Source organism: Oncorhynchus keta, chromosome 21 (assembly GCF_023373465.1).
Source record: "Oncorhynchus keta strain PuntledgeMale-10-30-2019 chromosome 21, Oket_V2, whole genome shotgun sequence".
NCBI classification, from domain to species: Eukaryota; Metazoa; Chordata; class Actinopteri; order Salmoniformes; family Salmonidae; genus Oncorhynchus; species Oncorhynchus keta.
Window position 1 is genome coordinate 45,337,534 of NC_068441.1, and position 19,544 is coordinate 45,357,077.

Below are 19,544 nucleotides of genomic sequence, written 5' to 3' on the forward strand. Positions count from 1 at the left end.
CTTTACCTGGTCTTCTCCTATACACACGGCACTACACAGCACTACATGACTCTACATAGCACTACACGGCACTACACATCACTACACTGCACTACACTACACTACACAGCACTACACTTCACTACACTACACAGCACTACAAGGCACTACACTGCTCTACACTGCACTATAAGGCACTACACTGCACTACACTACACAGCACTACACTGCACTCCGAGGCACTGCACAGCACTACAAGGCACTACATGACACTACACTGCACAGCACTACACGGCACTACACTATACGCCACTACACTGCACTACAAGGCACTACACTGCAGTGCACTACACGGCACTACACTGCAGTGCACTACACGACACTACACTGCACTACATGACACAACATGGAACTACACTGCACTATATGGCACTACACTGCACTACTGTATATGGCACTACGCGGCACTACATGGCACTACACTGCACTATGTGGCACTACACGGCACTATTATGGCACTACGCGGCACTACATGGCACTACACTGCACTATATGGCACTACACTGCACTATACGGCACTATATGGCACTACGAGACAGCAGGAGTAGTAGAGATACTCTGAATGATCGGCTATGAAAAGCCAACTGACATTTACTCCTGAGGTGCTGACCTGTTGCACCCTCAACAACCACTGTGATTATTATTATTTGACCCTGCTGCCATCTATGAACATTTGAGCATCTTGGCCATGTTCTGATATAATCTCCACCCGGCACAGCCAGAAGAGGATCACCCCTCATAGCCTGGTTCCACTCTAGGTATCTTCCTAGGTTCTGGCCTTTCTAGGGAGTTTTTCCTAGCTACCATGCTTCTACACCTGCATTGCTTGCTGTTTGGGGTTATAGGCTGGGTTTCTGTACAGCACTTTGAGATATCAGCTGATGTACGAAGGGCTTTATAAATACGTTTGACTTGATTTGACTACTGTATATGGCACTATATGGCACTACTGTACATGGCACTACACGGCACTACTGTATATGGCACTATATGGCACTACACGGCACTACACTGCACTATCTGGCACTAAATCAAATCAAATCAAATCAAATTTATTTATATAGCCCTTCGTACATCAGCTGATATCTCAAAGTGCTGTACAGAAACCCAGCCTAAAACCCCAAACAGCAAACAATGCAGGTGTAAAAGCACTACACGGCACTATATGGCACTACACGGCAGTATATGGCACTATGTGGCAATATATGGCACTATATGACACTATATGGCACTACGCGGCACTACATGGAACTACGCGGCACTACGCTGCACTATATGGCACTACATGGCACTATATGGCACTACATGGCACTATATGGCACTACATGGCACTATATGGCACTACATGGCACTATATGGCACTACATGGCACTATATGGCACTACATGGCACTATATGGCACTACATGGCACTATATGGCACTACATGGCACTATATGGCACTACATGGCACTATATGGCACTACATGGCACTATATGGCACTACATGGCACTATATGGCACGACATGGCACATCATGGTACTACTGTATATGGCACTATGCGGCACTACACGGCACTATACAGCATTGCTGTACAGGTCCTTCTGTAGCTCAGTTGGTAGAGCATGGCGCTTGTAACGCCAGGGTAGTGGGTTCGATTCCCGGGACCACCCATACATAGAATGTATGCACACATGACTGTAAGTCGCTTTGGATAAAAGCGTCTGCTAAATGGCATATATTATTGCTGTATATGGCACTACTGTATATGGTAATATGAGGCACTACACGGCACTATTTATTTATTTATTTTTATTTCACCTTTATTTAACCAGGTAGGCAAGATGAGAACAAGTTCTCATTTACAATTACGACCTGGCCAAGATAAAGCAAAGCAGTTCGACAGATACAACGACACAGGGTTACACATGGAGTAAAAACAAACATACAGTCAATAATACAGTATAAACAAGTCTATATACAATGTGAGCAAATGAGGTGAGAAGGGAGGTAAAGGCAAAAAAGGCCATGGTGGCAAAGTAAATACAATATAGCAAGTAAGACACTGGAATGGTAGTTTTGCAATGGAATAATGTGCAAAGTAGAAATAAAAATAAAGGGGTGCAAAGGAGCAAAATAAATAAATAAATTAAATACAGTTGGGAAAGAGGTAGTTGTTTGGGCTAAATTATAGGTGGGCTATGTACAGGTTCAGTAATCTGTAAGATGCTCTGACAGTTGGTGCTTAAAGCTAGTGAGGGAGATAAGTGTTTACAGTTTCAGAGATTTTTGTAGCACGTTCCAGTCATTGGCAGCAGAGAACTGGAAGGAGAGGCGGCCAAAGAAAGAATTGGTTTTGGGGGTGACTAGAGAGATATACCTGCTGGAGCGTGTGCTACAGGTGGGAGATGCTATGGTGACCAGCGAGCTGAGATAAGGGGGACTTTACCTAGCAGGGTCTTGTAGATGACATGGAGCCAGTGGGTTTGGCGACGAGTATGAAGCGAGGGCCAGCCAACGAGAGTGTACAGGTCGCAATGGTGGGTAGTATATGGGGCTTTGGTGACAAAACGGATTGCACTGTGATAGACTGCATCCAATTTGTTGAGTAGGGTATTGGAGGCTATTTTGTAAATGACATCGCCAAAGTCGAGGATTGGTAGGATGGTCAGTTTTACAAGGGTATGTTTGGCAGCATGAGTGAAGGATGCTTTGTTGCGAAATAGGAAGCAAATTCTAGATTTAACTTTGGATTGGAGATGTTTGATATGGGTCTGGAAGGAGAGTTTACAGTCTAACCAGACACCTAAGTATTCATAGTTGTCCACGTATTCTAAGTCAGGTGCAGGTAGCGATCGGTTGAAGAGCATGCATTTAGTTTTACTTGTATTTAAGAGCAATTGGAGGCCACGGAAGGAGAGTTGTATGGCATTGAAGCTTGCCTGGAGGGTTGTTAACACAGTGTCCAAAGAAGGGCCGGAAGTATACAGAATGGTGTCGTCTGCGTAGAGGTGGATCAGAGACTCACCAGCAGCAAGAGCGACCTCATTGATGTATACAGAGAAGAGAGTCGGTCCAAGAATTGAACCCTGTGGCACCCCCATAGAGACTGCCAGAGGTCCGGACAGCAGACCCTCCGATTTGACACACTGAACTCTATCAGAGAAGTAGTTGGTGAACCAGACGAGGCAATCATTTGAGAAACCAAGGCTGTCGAGTCTGCCGATGAGGATGTGGTGATTGACAGAGTCGAAAGCCTTGGCCAGATCAATGAATACGGCTGCACAGTAATGTTTCTCGATGGCGGTTAAGATATCGTTTAGGACCTTGAGCTTGGCTGAGGTGCACCCATGACCAGCTCTGAAACCAGATTGCATAGCAGAGAAGGTATGGTGAGATTCGAAATGGTCGGTAATCTGTTTGTTGACTTGGCTTTCGAAGACCTTAGAAAGGCATGGTAGGATAGATATAGGTCTGTAGCAGTTTGGGTCAAGAGTGTCCCCCCCTTTGAAGAGAGGGATGACCGCAGCTGCTTTCCAATCTTTGGGAATCTCAGACGACACGAAAGAGAGGTTGAACAGGCTAGTAATAGGTGTGGCAACAATTTTGGCAGATAATTTCAGAAAGAAAGGGTCCAGATTGTCTAGCCCGGCTGATTTGTAGGGGTACAGATTTTTCAGCTCTTTCAGAACATCAGCTGAATGGATTTGGGAGAAGGAGAAATGGGGAAGGCTTGGGCGAGTTGCTGTTGGGGGTGCAGTGCTGTTGACCGGGGTAGGAGTATGAGACACTATATGGCACTACATGGCACTATGAGGCACTATATGGCACTACACGGCTCTATATGGCACTATATGGCACTACACGGCACTACATGGCACTACTGTATATGGTACTACACGGCACTACATGGCACTATGAGGCACTATATGGCACTATATTGCACTACGCGGCACAATGTGGCACTATATGGCACTATATGGCATTACATGATATCTGTCTATTTGCATCTTGTCTGTCAAATGCCACAGGGTCGATGAGGAGGATCGACGGAGGCCTGAGACTTGGGGTAGCTTTGGGGGTAGCTTTGGGGGTAGCTTTGGAGGTATATTTGGGGGTAGTTTCGGGGTAGATCCAGAAACGTGAAGACAGATTTTGAGGGGGTGGAAATGTGGAGGAATCCCAGAACACAAGGATTTCAGGAGGCCGTGCTATGGTTTGAATAATTCAACATGTCACTTCACAATAATTACCTGTAGCAAAAGATGGTACCAGAAATTGCAACAAACGCTTTAGATGCCTTCTTCAGATCTTCAATTATTTTGAATAACCAAATGAATCAGCACATCTCGTCTATGAGAGAAATGGAGAGGTTTGAAATCCTGGGTGATCCCGGACGAGCGCCCAAATATGTACATTCTGAAGAAACCTTATGTGGACTGCAGGAAGAGTAGCTGATGCATGAACAGCTGCTGGAGATCCTAATGAACTAAACACAACTATTGTAAGAGACAACGATTTGATGTAGCCTAATGTACGTACCACTCATATATTCCTTCCAGTGTTGGGGAGTGGTGAACTGCAAGTAGTTCAACTAGTGATTTAACTGCATTTTGCAGTAGCTTGGTGGTAGTTGAACAACCGATTAAACACATTTTGGCCAAGGGATCAGAGGAACATGTTTAGAGGGAGCAATACAACACAGTGTAATATTATTACTTTACAATGTATGTTCTTAACCCTGGGCATCATGGGCTTGGGAGGCTCACAGGGATATTGGTATACACAGTACTCCAGCAATTATACACTTTTCAACTCAGTTCTTATATTCTCAAAAAACATACACAAATGCACTGTAATTTAAAGTAACTGTCTAGTTAAAATCTTACTTTTAAAAGTCAATGTTCTGTTAACTCATACCCACATAATGGCAGGGTAGCCTAGTAGCCTAGTGACCGAAAGGTTGCAAGATCGAACCCTTGAGCTGACAAGGTAAAAATCTGTCGTTCTGCCCCCTGAACAAGGCAGTTAACCCACTGTTCCTCGGCCGTCATTGAAAATAAGAATTTGTTCTTAACTGACTAAAAAAAATGATGTTGTTGAATCCTCCTATACTTGTATTTGTGGCCAAAGCATATATTGGAGAGAAAAACATGAGTTGGCCAATCAAGGGTCTACTCACATTAATATTTTTGATGACCGTATACACCCACATTTCCAACACAGAAAATATGCTTTTAACATACGTAATAAATAAACAAACTGAAAAGAAAATTACTTCACTCAAATTGTAATTAATTACAGGTCATATTTCATGTCAATTTGGGAACACTGGACAGTTACTTTAACGGGATAGTTCACCTAAATTACAAAATGACATATTGGTTCCATTACCCTGTAAGCAGTCTATGGAAAACGTATGATAAGCAATCAATGCTTAGGTTTAGTTTCCCTCGCACTGTTTCCACATGCTTGGGTTTAGTTTCCCTCGCACTGTTTCCACATGCTTGGGTTTAGTTTCCCTCGCACTGTTTCCACATGCTTGGGTTTAGTTTCCCTCGCACTGTTTCCACATGCTTGGGTTTAGTTTCCCTCGCACTGTTTCCACATGCTTGGGTTTAGTTTCCCTCGCACTGTTTCCACATGCTTGGGTTTAGTTTCCCTCGCACTGTTTCCACATGCTTGGGTTTAGTTTCCCTCGCACTGTTTCCACATGCTTGGGTTTAGTTTCCCTCGCACTGTTTCCACATGCTTGGGTTTAGTTTCCCTCGCACTGTTTCCACATGCTTGGGTTTAGTTTCCCTCGCACTGTTTCCACATGCTTGGGTTTAGTTTCCCTTGCACTGTTTCCACATGCTTGGGTTTAGTTTCCCTTGCACTGTTTCCACATGCTTGGGTTTAGTTTCCCTCGCACTGTTTCCACATGCTTGGGTTTAGTTTCCCTCGCACTGTTTCCACATGCTTGGGTTTAGTTTCCCTCGCACTGTTTCCACGTGCTTGGGTTTAGTTTCCCTCGCACTGTTTCCACATGCTTGGGTTTAGTTTCCCTCGCACTGTTTCCACATGCTTGGGTTTAGTTTCCCTCGCACTGTTTCCACATGCTTGGGTTTAGTTTCCCTCGCACTGTTTCCACATGCTTGGGTTTAGTTTCCCTCTCACTGTTTCCACATGCTTGGGTTTATTTTCCCTCATACTGTTTCCACATGCTTGGGTTTAGTTTCCCTTGCACTGTTTCCACGTGCTTGGGATTAGTTTCCCTCGCACTGTTTCCACATGCTTGGGTTTAGTTTCCCTCATACTGTTTCGACATGCTTGGGTTTAGTTTCCCTCGCACTGTTTCCACATGCTTGGGTTTAGTTTCCCTCTTACTGTTTCCACGTGCTTGGGTTTAGTTTCCCTCTCACTGTTTCCACATGCTTGGGTTTAGTTTCCCTCACACTGTTTCCACATGCTTGGGTTTAGTTTCCATCGCACTGTTTCCACATGCTTGGGTTTAGTTTCCATCTCACTGTTTCCACATGCTTGGGTTTAGTTTCCCTCGCACTGTTTCCACATGCTTGGGTTTAGTTTCCCTCTTACTGTTTCCACATGCTTGGGTTTAGTTACCTCTCACTGTTTCCACATGCTTGGGTTTAGTTTCCAATGCACTGTTTCCACATGCTTGGGTTTAGTTTCCCTCGCACTGTTTCCACATGCTTGGGTTTAGTTTCCCTCGCACTGTTTCCACATGCTTGGGTTTAGTTTCCAATGCACTGTTTCCACATGCTTGGGTTTAGTTTCCATCTCACTGTTTCCACATGCTTGGGTTTAGTTTCCCTCGCACTGTTTCCACATGCTTGGGTTTAGTTTCCCTCGCACTGTTTCCACATGCTTGGGTTTAGTTTCCTCGCACTGTTTCCATGTGCTTGGGTTTAGTTTCCCTCACACTGTTTCCACATGCTTGGGTTTAGTTTCCCTTGCACTGTTTCCACGTGCTTGGGTTTAGTTTCCCTTGCACTGTTTCCACGTGCTTGGGTTTAGTTTCCCTCATACTGTTTCCACATGCTTGGGTTTAGTTTCCTCGCACTGTTTCCACATGCTTGGGTTTAGTTTCCAATCACTGTTTCCACGTGCTTGGGTTTAGTTTCCAATGCACTGTTTCCACATGCTTGGGTTTAGTTTCCCTCACACTGTTTCCACATGCTTGGGTTTAGTTTCCATCGCACTGTTTCCACATGCTTGGGTTTAGTTTCCATCTCACTGTTTCCACATGCTTGGGTTTAGTTTCCAATGCACTGTTTCCACATGCTTGGGTTTAGTTTCCCATGCACTGTTTCCACATGCTTGGGTTTAGTTTCCCTTGCACTGTTTCCACATGCTTGGGTTTAGTTTCCAATGCACTGTTTCCACATGCTTGGGTTTAGTTTCCCTCGCACTGTTTCCATGTGCTTGGGTTTAGTTTCCCTCGCACTGTTTCCACATGCTAACGTTTTAGAATTTGTGGCAAAATCGCATTCAAGTCATGGGACTGATATTAGCATTTCTCGCGTATCCTGTCCAAATCATATGCAAGAATCTAAAATTGATTGTGAAGCTCAACAAAGTCACTTACATATGTTTTGAAGCATGATGTGCAAAAAAATATTGTCCTTTATGTACGTCTCGGGCCACTTTCTTTGCCTGATTTATCTCGCCTTTAAACACAAACAAATACGACGTGTTGCCAACTCCTCAAATGGGATCAAACTCAACTCAGTGAAAGGCTAATCTGATTTTCACCACAGTGCCACCGATTGTGAGCCACATAGCTGATGCACTGACAAGGCATGGGTGATAGGCACGCCATACCCACTTACTGAAAAGCTACTCATGAGATTTGCGTGCGCCACAATACTGAGTTAACAAATGCTGGAGTTCCTGTGTAAATATGGTGGTGTGTGTGTGTTGATAGGTTTAAAGGGGATGTTCCGAGAAAATGAAACATCTGTTTTGTTGGACTGTGTAGACTCCATATAGGAGGGTAGTGCATATTTTGACGTGTTATGCTCTTGTTGACCTGCATGACTACAACAGAAAGGGAAAATAAAGTTGAAAAGCAACTATTTAAAAACTGCAGGGTTCTGGCTTGGAAGTGAAAAGAACCTACGTTAGCGCAAACATTGCAGCCTGGTATTTCCCCCTATTGGGGGGAAATAAATACTGGCATTGGTCTTATACAATTTTTAGAGGACATAAAGGGAAGGGAGAGCAGACAGAATCCTGACCAAAGTGCAGATAGACAGTATTTTGTTGGTACTCCAGGTGTAAGAATATACAGGTAATTATGCAGGAGGCTGTGCTCCAACCAACCTATCCGCCTTATAAATTGCATTTGTGGCAACAGTAACACAATTCAAGCTCATTTTACACTAGAAATATATCTTGACCCAGACATAATTCCATCGTAACACAGCCCATCTGTAAAAAGCCCACCCAACTACATCATCCCCATATTGTTATTTCTTTTTTGCTCCTTTGCACCCCAGTATCTCAACTTGCACATTAATCTTCTGCACATCTATCACTCCAGTGTTTAATTGCAAAATTGTAATTATTTCACCACTATTGGCCTATTTATTGCCTTACCTCCCTAATCTTACTACATTTGCACACACTGTATATAGACTTTTCTAGTGTATTATTGACTGCATGTTTGTTAATTCCATGTGTAACTATGTTCTTTTTTTTGTCGCACTTCTTTGCTTTATCTTGGCCAGGTCACAGTTGTAAATGAGAACTTGTTCTCAACTGGCCTACCTGGTTAAATAAATGTGAAATAAAAAATAAAAATACCCCGTGCAGAGAGGGCACCTTATGGTGGATTAAGATACTGTAAGGCCTTGTTTCAATGATGTCTACTTATTTCAGGAAACTATGAGAGGGTCATGCATTTCCCTTTAAAGACACATCTCCAGGATTGTACGGTTATTTGGGAAAGATACGTTTTAGCATTTGGTGTACAGCTGATTTTAGCCTGCCAAAAAGGTGGTCAGAGACCATTGTCAAAGTTTTGTTCCTTACTCAACACCTCCTCTTAGAAACATATATTTCTTCAAAACAATATGGTACATACAGTTTGTCATTCTGGTAATTCATGAATGGGTTGATGTATTGATTCATTCTCCCTTTCAGGAGTAGACTTGTCAATTACCAATCAATGAAGAAACTCCATGCAAAAGTACAAAGTACACCAGGACTAAGAATGAGAGAAACTTAGCATCTAAGAACTGGTCACACGAATTGTCAAATTGTAGGGTGCAGCAAAATAGGGGTAAAAACACAGAGAACAACCTACATTCCTGGAAAACAACATAGATTGTAGCAAATCTGTAGTTATGCCAAGGCAGAGAATGAACACGAGAAACCCTCTGACCTAAAGATAACAACATTTTCGTTTAATCTCCCAGAGGTCAAAGCCAACTCAGGGGTTTGTGATATATGGCCAATATATCATGGCAAAGGGCTGTGTCCTAGCACTCAGCCCTTATACCACAGCTATTTGCCATATAACCCACTCCCTCTGGCCTTATTGCTTAAAATGTGCATCCAACACAAATAGAAATCCATTTTATTTCTATTGCTTACATGAAAAATTAAATATCTACGTCGATTGAAAAATATTTCCAAATGTCAATGTGCAATCTAAATGGACCTGTGAAAGAACCTCCTCACTGTCGGGGGTGGGAATCTCAACCACAAGACTAGCGGTCGTCCCTGTGATTATGTGTTGAAGGTTAATGTTGGCTCGCAGATGGAGGAGGGAGTGAGGAAGGAGCGAGATGGAGAGAGATCAGACCACACAATGTTCTTGCGAAACGTGGCGAACACAGAGGGCGATGAGCATTTAAAAAAAAGTCTGCAGATCAAGAGGAGGGGAGGCCTAGGCCTCATTACACATGTAGCTTCCAGCAAGGAGGCCCCGCTTTAAAGACATGGATGCATCCCAAATGGCACCCTATATAGTGTACTACCTTTCACTAGGTCCCATAGGCCCTGGTCAGAAGTAGTGGACAATATAGGGAGGAGGGTGACATTTTGGACACATCCCCAGTCTTTTAATTATTCCTTTGCTCCGCTCAGCGTAATTGGCTCCAGCTGAGCCCCGGGGCCTGTTGGCTGAATGGAAAATAAAATACCTTAATGACCCTGTCCATTTTTAATGGTAGTTGAGAATCAGGGCTCCGGATAGATGGATTATCGCTATATCCACACGTGTATATTCTGTCTATTCTCTTCAATCTGCCACCAACTGTTTTAAGATCATGGCCTTTAGATTATGCATTCATTTCTGGCCAACTTCAATGATATTGTGTAATCTCTCCACTAAATCGGTTGTTGAATATTATGTAGTAAATATCAACACAGCTGGTAAAAAAATAGCTAAATGGAACAGATGAAGGATATCAAACCGTATGACGTTAACGAATCAAAATAACATACTCCTCTAATCCATCCTCCAAAATGGGTAACTCAAATCATATTTTTCGTACATTATATTGAAAAGTGATACAGTACATCTATTTTATACTTGGGCCGCAATTATGAAAATGTATGCACTCACTGTAAGTCGCTTTGCATAAAATTGTCTGCTAAATGGCATAATATTGATCTAAATTGACATATTCACCCAACTGATTCAATCCCACCTTTGTCTTTCTATGTATTATGGATCCAGCAAAATGAAGGCAATTATATACAGTGCATTCTGACTATTTCACATTTTGTTATGTGCCTTATTCTAAAATTGATTAAATTGTTGTTTTTCCTCCTCAATCTACACACAAATCCCCATAATGACGAAGCAAAAACATTGTAAAAAAAAAAAACGTTTGCAAATGTATATAAAAAAATCTGAACTATTACATTTACATAAATATTCAAACCTTTTACTCAGTACTTTGTTGGAGCACCTTTGGCAGCGATTACAGCTTTGAGTTTTCTTTGGTATGACGCTATAAGCTTGGCACAGCTGTATTTGGGGAGTCTCTTCCAAGCGCTGTCAGGTTGGATGGGGAGCGTCACTGCACAGCTATTTTCAGGTCTCTCCAGAGATGTTTGATTGGGTTCAAGTCCGGGCTCTGGCTGGGCCACTCAAGGACATTCAGAGACTTGTCCCAAAGCCACTCCTGAATTGTCTTGGCTGTGTGCTTAGGATTGTTGTCCTGTTGGAAGGAGAACCTTCGCCCCAGTATGAGGTCCTTAGTGCTCTGGAGCAGGTTTTCATCAAGGATCTGTACATTGCTCCATTCATATTTCCCTCGATCCTGACTAGTCTCCCAATCCCTGCCGCTGAAAAACATCCCCACAGCATGATGCTGCCGCCACCATGCTTCACCGTAGGGAGGGTGCTAGATTTTCTCCAGACGTGACACTTGGCATTCAGGCCAAAGATTTAAATCTCAGTTTCATCAGACCAAAGAATCTTGTTTCTTATGATCTCAGAGTCCTTTAGGTGCCTTTTGGCAAACTCCACGCGGGCTGTCATGTGCCTTTTACTGAGGAGTGGCTTCCATCTGGCCACACTACCATAAAGGCCTGATAGGTGGAGAGCTGCAGAGATGGTTGTCCTTCTGGAAGGTTCTCCCATCTCCACAGAGTTTCTCTGGAGCTCTGTCAGAGTGATCATCAGGTTCTTGGTCACCTCACTGGCCAAGGTCCTTCTCCCCCGATTGCTCAGTTTGGCCGGGCGGTCTGCTCTAGGAAGAGTCTTGGTGTTTCCAAACGTCTTCCATTTAAGAATGATGGTGGCCACTGTGTTCTTGGGCACCTTCAATGCTAGAGATTTTTTCTGGTACCATTCCCCCAGATCTGTGCCTCGACACAATCCTGTCTTGAAGCTGTATGGTCATTTCCTTTGATCTCATGGCTTGGTTTAGGCTCTGACATGCACTGTCAACTGTGGAACCTTATAAGGTCTGAATGCTTATGTAAATAAGGAATTTATTTTATTTTAATACATTTGCTAAATTTTCTAAAAAGCTGTTTTTGCTTTGTCATTATGGAGTATTGTGTGTAGATTGATTATGATAAAAAAAAAGATTTAATCAATTTTAGAATAAGTCTGTAACGTAACAAATTGTGGAAAAAGTCAAAAGTTCTGAATACTTTCCACATGCACTGTACAATTAAAAACATTACATTACATTTCCCAACACAATAAGTAGGTGCCCACAGGCCACTAATCTACTATAGCACCATATATCGACAACACAAAATCCATTAGTACGTGTGTGAATAGTGTGTATGTACTCATGTGTAGTCGTTCCACACGGTGTGATTGTACTGTTTGCATGAGTAACTTGATGTGGAATAGAGTTCCATGTAGTCATGGCTCTCTGTAGTACTATGCACCTGCCAAAGTCTGTTCTGGACTTGGGTACTGTGACGAGACATCTGGTGGCATGCCTTGCAGGGTATGCATGGGTGTCTGCGCTGTGTGCTTGCAGTTTAAACAGACACCTCGGGCGATTCAATATGTCAATAATTCTCACAAATACAAGTAGTGATGAAGTCAATCTCTCCTCTGCTTTGAGCCAGGAGAGACTGACATATTAATGTCAGCTCTCCGTGTACATTTTTTGTGGCACCTGACCACACAACTGGACAATAGTCCAGGTGTGACAAAACTAGGGCCTGTAGGACCTTTATTGTTGATTGTTAAGAAGGCAGAGCAGCACTTTATTATGGGTAGACATCTCCCCATTTTAGCTACTCTTGAATAAATGGGTTTTGACCATGACAGTTTTACAATCCAGGGTTACTCCAAGCAGTTTAGCCTCCTCAACATGCTCAAAGATTTTATTGGGGTTTAGCGAATTATTTGTCCCAAATACAATGCTTTTTGTTTTCGAAACATTCAGCTCTTTGTTACCTCTTCAGTCAAGAAAACACAAATACATCTTCCTTTTATAACTGATAACTCAAGTATTGGCATGAGAATAGTTTGGCAAACTGCTTCCTGTGCCCAAAACAGCATTTATAAATTGCCTTTGGAACAAAGTGTCAAATAGATCATGCTGTCCAATTGAAAAAGGTCCAAACGAGAAACTAGGCGATAATGAAACAATTCTGACAAAGAGGGGAAATGATTGGCTGTGCCCTACAACCAACACAAATGTATTGCTGACCACTCTTAGGTGGCAAGCATCCAACGGTATACTAGTATATAGCAAGGCCCCAAGGATTTACGTTTTTCACACAGTTTTGAAAACAACATTTCAGATTTAAAGCAGCAGAGGTAGTTGAAATGAGGACATGCAATGCAACCATGGGCTGTTTCACAACTGTGATATTGAAGTCCTAGGCCGTGATGTTAAATTACATTGCATTTCTGGATGTACACCTTACAAATCCCAAATGAATACAAAATATTTTCAATTAAGTCAGTTCCTCAATGGGATTTGTTTAGCCTAGTGGTTAGAGCGTTGGACTAGTAACCGGAAGGTTGCGAGTTCAAACCCCTGAGCTTACATCTGTCGTTCTGCCCCTGAACAGGCAGTTAACCCACTGTTCCCAGGCTGTCATTGAAAACAAGAATATGTTCTTAACTGACTTGCCTGGTTAAATAAAAGGTTAAAAAAAAAATCATTTTTTTTGTCCCCTCTTGCTGTTGTACTCAGAGTTGTGGTTGAGTCACGATAATATATTTGTTCATCTACTAAAAATAACGATCATTCTTATGACAGGAAATACTAACAACTTCATTCACACACAGCAAGCATTTTGTAGTCCATTAAGACAGGATATCCCAAACTCGTCCACCCCCCACGGTGCACATGTTGTTGTTTGCCCTAGCACTACACCACTGACTCAAATAATCAAAGCCTGATGATTAGCATGTTATTTGAATCAGCTGTGTCATGCTAGGGCAAAAACCAAAACGTGCACCCAGGTGGGGCCCCCAGGACCATGTTTTGGAAACCCTGCATTAAGCTGTAGTAAGTATGTTTTAACACATTAGTTACATGGTAATAATGCATTACGTTAGAATTTGCCCTTACCTGACCCGGCTTAACGTCCTCACAGATGGACGCCTCGTAAGGTCTGGCCAGTTCAGGAGGGTTATCGTTCACGTCCAGGATACGAATGCTCACTGATGAATGGGATATCTGGGATACATTATCTACAAAGAGAAGATTCATTTACAGTGTTAGTATTGAATATTTTACACAATAGTGATTTGGTACTGTTCTAATGTGTACTACAACAATATTATATGGTACTGACAAAATGAACTGGACATTGCTACGGTCAGAACCGCCAATGTCTATAATTGCAAAGAAAGTGAGTTAAATAAATATTTGCTACCAACCAAAACTGTACATCATATCTACAGTATAGCTTTCTGAGGTACAAAGCTGACTGAGTTCTGAGAAAACAGAAGGTCATAATATTGTGTAGTGCATCCTCTTATAAACACACGGTTGAGTGATGACACACAGATGGATGATTGTTGTGTTCAACAGAAGACTGTATGAAAGACAACGTTTACCCAATGAAGCCATCAGTCAGCTTGTGCATTTTCACTAAGTGATGACAGTTTTTAATGTGTCCTGAAATTACCTCCATTACCAGGATAGCACTTTTCTGACACGAGTCAGGGCTACCACAAATGAGCGAGTCCATTTTCATATCAGAGCTCCAGCTATCAAATAATGAATTAATACAAAATTACAAGTTTAATGATTAGAGTACACCAGGGGCCTGACTTAATTGTTGAAATATGAATTAATGCACTTAATAATGTGTTGTAAATTATTTTGATCACGCCCTTGTTAAAAGATTAACAAAGCAACGAGTGCACACCCCTATTCTCCCGCAAACGTCTTAAAAGACCACATCGAAATGAGGGAGGGGAGACGATTACATAATTAGCGCAATCAAAATCCACTTCAAATTAGTTACTACTACCCCAATTACAAGACCCTGTGGGTTCGGCACTCCGACTTCTCGTTGCATTTTAATTCCAATTCCTAATGATTTGATTATGTTTGACGAGTTTCCATTTTGCTTCTGAACCATTTACAGTGGGGTGCTTCGAACGTGAGTCAATTTAGTGGAAAGTGAGTCATCACTGCAATCTCATGTGCAATCTCAGTATCTACAGGATGTAATTATGTTCTAACATATCTACATATGTAAAAGTGTGTACATTTAGACATGTCTCTTTAATTGTCAGACGTTTACAGTTTCAATACAAAACGCGTTCCATTAAAGGGACAAACTGCAGTTCAAACAACAACAAAGCACGCCACTGTTTTGGTAAACAATAAACAGTGATGTGGCTGGAAAACTACACTGTAAGATTTCAACATGGTCTAAACTGCAGTCTTCAGTCGGTGTTCTGCAGATGCCCAGATACTTCATATAGACCAGATACTCCATATAGCCAAGATACTCAATATAGACCAGGTACTCCATATAGCCCAGGTACCCAAGATACCCCAGATAGCCCAGATAGTCCATATAGACCAGGTACCCAGAGAGCCAAGATACTCCATATTTCCCAGGTACCCCAGAAAGCCCAGGTACCCCAGATAGCCAAGATACCAGGTACCCCATTTAGCCCAGGTAACCCATATAGCCCAGGTAATCCATATAGACCAGATACCCCAGATAGCCCATGAATCCCAGAATAGGCCAGATACCAGGTACCCCATATAGCCCAGGTACCCCATATAGCGCAGGTACCCCATATAGCCCAGACTGCCCAGGTACCCCATATAGCCAAGAGCCCCATATAGCCCAGACTGCCCAGGTACCCCATATAGCCCATATGCCCCATATAGCCCAGACTGCCCAGGTACCCCATATAGCCCAGTTACCCCATATAGCCCATATACGCCATATAGCCCATATACCCCATATAGCCCAGTTACCCTATATAGGCCATATACTCCATATAGCCCATATACCCCATATAGCCCATATACCCCATATAGCCCATATAGCCCCATATAGCCCATATAGCCCATATACCCCATATAGCCCATATACCCCATATAGCCCAGTTACCCTATATAGCCCATTTGGCCCATATACCCCATTTAGCCCATATACCCCATATAGCCCAATTAACCCATATAGCCTATATAGCATATACCCCATATAGCCAAATAAACCCCATATAGCCCATATACCCCATATAGCCCATATACCCCATATAGCCCAGTTACCCTATATAGCCCATATACCCTATATAGCCCATATACACTATATAGCCCATATAGCCTATATAGGGTATCTGGGCTATATAGGGTAACTGGGCTATATGTGGTATATGGGCTATATAGGGTAACTGGGCTATCTGGGCTATATAGGGTAACTGGGCTATCTGGGGTATATGGGGTATATGGGGTATATGGGCTATATAGGGTATATGGGCTATCTGTGGTAACTGGGCTATATGTGGTATATGGGCTATATAGGGTATATGGGCTATATGGGGTATATGGGGTATATGGGCTATATGAGGTATATTTGGCTATATGGGGTATATTTGGCTATATGGGGTATATTTGGCTATATGGGGTATATGCTATATAGCCCATATACCCCATATAGCCCAGATACCCAATATAGCCAATCCAATCCAAGAAATAGGATTTCAACAGATTATTGACACGCTGAACATCTGTGGCTGCTCAGCAGATGTTAAACATCTCGATAGAAGATTTCTTGCTGAAATAACATTATACTGAGAGTCCTCTTCAGAGTGTCTGGAAAGGAAGCCTGTGACCACCATGCCACAGAACCACCATACCACATAACCACCATCCTACATAACCAGCATACTGGTTAGAGCATTGGACTAGTAACCGGAAGGTTGCAAGTTCAAAGCCCCGAGCAGACAAGGTACAAATCTGTCGTTCTGCCCCTGAACAGGCATTTAACCCATTGTTCCTAGGCCGTCATTGAAAATAAGAATTTGCTCTTGACTGACTTGCCTAGTTAAATAAAGGTTAAAAAATACAAAATAACACATATACCACAGGAACACCATGGCACATAACAATACCACAGAACCACCATACCACATAACCACCATGCCACATAACAATGCCACAGAACCACCATACCACATAACAATGCCACAGAACCACCATGCCACAGAACCACCATGCCACAGAACCACCATACCACAGAACCACCATACCACATAACAATGCCACAGAACCACCATGCCACAGAACCACCATGCCACAGAACCACCATACCACAGAACCACCATACCACAGAACCACCATGCCACAGAACCACCATACCACAGAACCACCATACCGCAATGACACAGAACCACATAACAACTTCACAGAACCACCATACTACATAACCACCATACCACAGAGCCACCTTGCCACAGAACCACCATACCACAGAACCACCATACCACAGAACCACCATGCCACAGAACCACCATACTACCAAACCACATAACACATCACAGAACCACCATACCACGTAACAATGCCACAGAACCACCATGCCACAGAACCACCATACTACCAAACCACATAACAACGTCACAGAACCACCATACCACATAACCACAATACCACATAACCACAATACCACATAACCACCATACCACAGAACCACCATACCACATAACAATGCCACAGAACCACCATGCCACAGAACCACCATACCACAGAACCACCATGCCACAGAACCACCATGCCACAGAACCACCATACCACATAACAATGCCACAGTACCACCATACCACATAACAATACCACAGAACCACCATACCACAGAACCACCATACCACAGAACCACCATACCACATAACAATGCCACAGAACCACCATGACACAGAACCACATAAAAATGTCACAGAACCACCATACCACAGAACCACCATACCACAGAACCACCATACTACCAAACCACATAACAAAGTCACAGAACCACCATACCACAGAACCACCATACCACAGAACCACCATACCACGTAACAATGCCACAGAACCACCATATCACACAACCACCATACCACATAACAATGCCACAGAACCACCATGTCACACAACCACCATACCACATAACAATGCCACAGAACCACCATGCCACAGAACCACCATACCACAGAACCACCATACCACAGAACCACCATGCCACAGAACCACCATGCCACAGAACCACCATGCCACAGTACCACCATACCACATAACAATACCACAGAACCACCATATCACAGAACCACCATGCCACAGAACCACCATACCACATAACAATGCCACAGAACCACCATGACACAGAACCACATAAAAATGTCACAGAACCACCATACCACAGAACCACCATACCACAGAACCACCATACTACCAAACCACATAACAAAGTCACAGAACCACCATACCACAGAACCACCATACCACAGAACCACCATACCACGTAACAATGCCACAGAACCACCATGTCACACAACCACCATACCACATAACAATGCCACAGAACCACCATACCACAGAACCACCATACCACATAACAATGCCACAGAACCACCATGCCACAGAACCGCCATACCACAGAACCACAATTCCACATAACCACCATACCACATAACCAGGCCTTAGACATAAAGGGATTGTGTATATTCATGAACAATAGTTTAGGATGATTGCTACAGGAAACAGTTTGTTCTAAATGTAAATTGGGTCAACAGGGAAAAGGGGATATGAATGGACTCTGAGTTATTCTGTCTTTGTTTTACCTCCCTTCAGAGGTGAAAGCACAGTGAAGCAGAGAATGGGAGCATATATGGTCATTTTGCTAGCTAAACAAAACACTATCAAAACGCAAAATGTGACGTTGTACTATATAGTGCCACTAACCAAAACACATGAGGATGCATACACTCAATAGGAAATGTTCAGTTAATAATGTACAGTCCTGTGAAAATCTAATGTTAACTCAAAGGGATAGTTCAGCAATACATATGTAGCTATTTATTTGACCTTGAAAGACAACAAGTGACTGGAATACACACTGGGGTTCAAATTCATGCCCAAATAATCTAAATATATATTTTTTTAAATGCTACATTTTAACAAAACCAAAGTACTCCTTGTCCAGAGACTGCTTTCAAAGTAAGAAAATAAATGTTAAATTGCTGAATTGTCCCTTTAGGAAAAACACTTCTAATGCATTGGCATACAGCCTTACACAAAGGTGCTAGACATGGTAGTGGATGAGGTGCATTACCTCTGAACAATGTCAAGAGCTTTGTACACTTGGATAAGCACAATATGCATCCAATCCATTAAATACAAATGGCTGACATGATTCATTGAACACAAAAACAATATTCAAAAGTTCGCTAATATCGCTATGCAGTCTTGATAAGGACATCACGTAGATTATACAATCACAGACAAATCCCACAGGTCAGCGGCTCTGATGCACATCTGATGTATGATCAGTCTGAAATGTCCTCCACAGAGCGTACCATTACAAAATGAATCCTAACAAACTTACCTTCGTCATCATTGGCTCAATGGTAA

The 19,544-nt window shown here is 42.7% G+C and overlaps 1 protein-coding gene across 4 annotated transcripts in view; it reads right to left on the bottom strand.

The window, feature by feature from the left end:
• LOC118372930 (cadherin-22) overlaps window positions 1-19,544 on the bottom strand; it is a 325,996-nt gene that overhangs the window by 80,150 nt on the left and 226,302 nt on the right. For all 4 annotated transcript variants that reach the window (XM_052474027.1, XM_052474023.1, XM_052474025.1 and 1 more), the window contains one exon: window positions 14,037-14,158. In XM_052474027.1, coding sequence (XP_052329987.1) covers window positions 14,037-14,158 — 122 coding nt within the window. The remainder of the gene's footprint in view (window positions 1-14,036; window positions 14,159-19,544) is intronic.